This window comes from Nanorana parkeri, unplaced genomic scaffold (assembly GCF_000935625.1).
Source record: "Nanorana parkeri isolate BGI_ZX_2015 unplaced genomic scaffold, ASM93562v1 scaffold81, whole genome shotgun sequence".
In the NCBI taxonomy this organism is placed as follows: Eukaryota; Metazoa; Chordata; class Amphibia; order Anura; family Dicroglossidae; genus Nanorana; species Nanorana parkeri.
In genome coordinates, this window is record NW_017306349.1 from 654,702 (window position 1) to 659,379 (window position 4,678).

A 4,678-nucleotide genomic window follows, 5' to 3' on the forward strand; every position below is an offset into this window, starting at 1 on the left:
GGCGGGGAGTTTGAAAGTGGAAAAAAAACACAGAAAAAAAGGGGGGGGGGGGGGGGCTGAACGCTCGTTCTGTAATGGCCTCCTCCGACCGTCGCTCGGTCTGCACTGGGAATTGGGCTCCAGATACTGCTCATGTCCAAAGACGCATGGCTAAACAATTACATGATTCTGTCTCAAGGTAATATCATACATTAGACCGGGGGTAGGCAACCCGGGCACTCCAGCTGTTGCGGGAACTACAAGTCCCATGAGGCATTGCACGGCTGACAGTCACAGGCATGACTCCCAGAGGCGGAGGCATCATGGGATTTGGAGGTTCAACACAGCTGGAGCGCCGAGGTTGCCTACCATCATACTTCTCCTTTAACACTTTCAGTGCTATATTTAACAGACCAAAGGGGGGTCAATTAGGAGAAGTTCAATTGATACTGCACTTTGGGCTACCATCAGTGTCGTCATTTTAGTCACGTGACTGTCACTTTTAAATCTCATTGGGCTACAAATAGCTGTCACCTTAAAAAAAAAAAGTATCCTTCATCAGGATAAGTGAAAGAATGTATCTGTTTGGTCCCTTTCAGTATCTTCACGCTCGCCCCTCTAATATTGTACAATCATGTATTAATGGTTACAGAGCTGCATTGATTTCTATATTTTCTATCTGCCCGGAGTTCAGCTTTAAAGTGTATGGAAACCCTGACGATGAACTTCTCTTATTCCCTCCCTTTGGTCTGTATAATATGTCTTGTTATATGTGTTCAATACGTGCAAAACGTTCTTCATCCTGCCAGAACTCTTGTGAGCTTGTGATAACTTTGTGTGCTCTCTGACTTTGCACAAGGAGGTGTTATGGAGATGAGGGAGGGTTGTGGAGATAAGGAAGGGTATGGAGATAAGGGAGGGTTATGGAGTTAAGGAAGGGTTGTGGAGATAAGGGAGGGTTATGGAGAGGGAGGGTTATGGGGATGAGGAAGGGTTATGGAGATAAGGGAGGGTTATGGAGAGGAAGGGTTATGGAGATGAGGAAGGGTTATGGAGAGGGAGGGTTATGGAGATAAGGGAGGGTTATGGAGAGGGAGGGTTATGGAGATGAGGAAGGGTTATGGAGAGAGAGGGTTATGGAGAGGCAGGGTTATGGAGATAAATAAGGGATATGGAGAGGGAGGGATATGGAAAAAAGGAAGGGTTATGGAGATGAGGAAGGGTTATGGAGAGGGAGGGTTATGGAGATAAGGAAGGGTTGTGGAGTTAAGGAAGGGTTATGGAGAGGGAGGGTTATGGAGATGAGGAAGGGTTATGGAGAGGGAGGGTTATGGAGATGAGGAAGGGTTATGGAGAGGGAGGGTTATGGAGATAAGGGAGGGTAAATAGATATAATTAGGGGGTAGAAAAATAGATAGATTTTGTCAATCTCTATACAGTTACACTAAAAGCATAAGTGTATTTTGTATCATTAGGGGAATTGCCTTTGAGATAGATTACAAAGATGGCACGTAACTTAATAATTTTGCTATAGGGACCCAACACACAGAGTTAAAGCCAAGAACAGATACATAGATAGATAGATAGATAGATAGATAGATAGATAGATAGATAGATAGATAGATAGATAGATAGATAGATAGATAAGATAGATAGATAGATAGATAGATAGATAGATAGATAGATAGATAGATATTATAATGTTTATGTAAAATATGTATTTATGCTTTTGTGACACATCCATGGTACCCGTTGTATAAAGAGCTGAGTATATAGGAGTACCAGCAGCCATCTGAAGCCCAGCGGTGTCACCAGGTGAGTACAGGAAGTGGTCTTCTATAGGTGTGTGATTTCAGGCCCTCTCCCTCTCTCTCTCTCTCTCTCTCTCTCTCTCATTCATATCATCAATGGGCTCTGCTTCTTCTCCCTCCTCCTAAGACGCATCTTGCCAGCGTGGTTGCATACAGTAGACGCATGCAGAAACCAGCGGACCTTGAAATTGCAGCTGATGTGTGCCTGTGGGGGAGGGATGGCGAGGCCATTTCATGTCTCTGTGCACAGTGGGGAAGTGTCAGAGGAGGTTTCCGAGGCCTGCACACAAAGTTTGGAGGAATAATGGAACGCTGCGTCTGCTGTCAGTGTTTCCGCACAGGAATCTGCTAGCCTGCTGAAATTTGAAGGGTGGTGCAAACACAGAAATTAAGTATATCATGGAAAGTGTCACACCCGCCATTCACAACATCGATAGGAAATTCTGAGGAACCTGGTGGCCCTGGGTAGACTTCATGAACACCGGACTCCAGAAAACATCTGCTGTGAGTGATAATCTGCGGAGCTGAGGCTTATTTTAAGCGTCTTCACTAAGTGCACATCAGAACTATATATAGCAACACGGCAGATATTATACGGAACGCTCTACGGTGAATGGGGAAATCACTTATATCCACCCCAGTTATATATTATTCCCATATAAAATACAATATCTATCTATCTATCTATCTATCTATCTATCTATCTATCTATCTATCTATTTACAATTTATAAAATGCCTCTAAACAAAAGTCCAATCTGAGGGTTTACACACTCTTTATTTTCTTTTCAGGTCGAATGTATTGAGATGTAATACCTCATTATGGCCTCTAGATGGAGCAGAGGAGCATAAGAAATCAAGATTTAATGTGTTGAGATGTAATACCTCATTATGGCCTCTAGATGGAGCAGAGGAGCATAAGAAATCAAGATTTAATGTGTTGAGATGTAATACCTCATTATGGCCACTAGATGGAGGTGAGCAGCATAGGAAATAAGTGTTTATTTCCTCTGCTCCATCCGGTGGCCATAATGAGGCATTACATCTCAATACATTAAATCTTTATTTCTTATGCTCCTCTGCTCCATCTAGAGGCCATAATGAGGTATTTTCCTAAGATTACATTCGACCTTAAAAGAAAATATACTAAGAAGGTTTGTTTTTGCCTCCGTTCGCACAGAACGAACATTCACAGAGTTTCGCAGGACGAATGCCTTTGTGAATTGTTTATAAATGGACCCCGAAGACTTTAGATCTACATTTTTGAGGCAGCTCTCGGTCAATGGGGGTATCCTTTGGGGTCCCCAAAGTAGTCTAAAAAGTGTGGAGATGGTGCCACAGATAAAGTGTAAGTCCAGTAAATCTTTATTTCGCGCGAAGGAAGTCACAATAAAAATCCTTAATTCTCCCCCCTTCATCAGGGCTTGGATATTGAGTGTTGTCCCAGGAACATGTGTCCCACCCAACAGGTTGGAGAACTTCCCTCAGCGTTTGATCCGGTGACATCTTGACATTTTTGAATTGGCCCTCATTCTCTATTGTGTGACAATGGCCACCAGGACATATAGAGGGGTGAATCTCCTCATTGAGGCCACAGATACCAGCAAACATGCAGGGGGTCTATATTTGAACAAATATCTGTGAACATTCGCTCTGTACAGGTATATACTCCAAAATGAACCTTCTTTAGTCGTTTCTTTACAAGCGATTGTATTTTTGAATGTTTTTTATGTAATATCACATTATGGCCACAAGATGGCGCTAAAGAAGCATGGGAGATAAGTATTTATTTTCTATGCTCCATCTAGTGGCCATAATGTGGTATTACATGGAATGGATCAAATTATTATATTTATTGTATACCTTTTTTTTAATTTCAATTCATCTTATTGTTATATTTTTATTTATGTGTTGAGAGCAAATGGCATTTTATTAAATGAGAGCCCGCCATGTTTCCTTTCTTCTGCAGGTCCCAGAGATAGCCCCCAATGGCGCTGGGGCAGGAAGAGACATCTTGGCTGTCTTTGGTTGCTTTGGCGTTTCTTCTGCAGATGTGTTTTCTGCCACCAGGAAAAGGGTAGGAGATGGAATGTGGTTTTTGTTTTGAGCATTAAAGTTTATCTAAAGCCAATTTTTAATAACATTGGATGGAGTGATGAGGGGTTATGGGGGTGATGGGTTGATGAAGGGTTATGAGGTGACGGGGTGAGGAGGGGTTATGGGGGTGATGGGGTGATGAGGGGTTATGGGGGTGATGGGTTGATGAAGGGTTATGAGGTAATGGGTTGATGAAGGGTTATGGGGTGGTGGGGTGATGAGGGGTTATGGGGGTGATGGGGTGATGAGGGGTTATGGGGGTGATCGGTTGATGAAGGGTTATGGGGTGGTGGGGTGATGAGGGGTTATGGGGGTGATGGGGTGATGAGGGGTTATGGGGGTGATGGGTTGATGAAGGGTTATGGGGTGACAGGGTGATGAGGGGTGATGGGGGTGACGGGTTGATGAAGGGTTATGGGGTGATGAGGGGTTATAGGGGTGATGGCTTGATGAAGGGTTATGGGGTGATGGGGTGATGAGGGGTTATGGGGGTGATCGGTTGATGAAGGGTTATGGGGTGGTGGGGTGATGAGTGGTTATGGGGGGGATGGGTTGATGAAGGGTTATGAGGTAATGGGTTGATGAAGGGTTATGAGGTAATGGGTTGATGAAGGGTTATGGGGTGACGGGGTGATGAGGGGTTATGTGGGTGATTGTTTGATGAAGGGTTATGAGGTGATGGGTTGATGAGGGGTTATGAGGTGACGGGTTGATGAGGGGTTATGGGGGTGATGGGTTGATGAAGGGTTATGAGGTGATGGGTTGATGGGGGGTGTCGGGGTGGCGGGGTGA

The 4,678-nt window shown here is 44.2% G+C and overlaps 1 protein-coding gene across 1 annotated transcript in view; it reads left to right on the forward strand.

The window, feature by feature from the left end:
• Nucleotides 1-4,678, forward strand: part of GABRA3 (gamma-aminobutyric acid type A receptor alpha3 subunit) — a 25,600-nt gene that overhangs the window by 9,535 nt on the left and 11,387 nt on the right. Inside the window, exon 2 of the mRNA XM_018576994.1 lies at nt 3,759-3,866. Coding sequence (XP_018432496.1) covers nt 3,778-3,866 — 89 coding nt within the window. The 5' untranslated portion in view covers nt 3,759-3,777. The remainder of the gene's footprint in view (nt 1-3,758; nt 3,867-4,678) is intronic.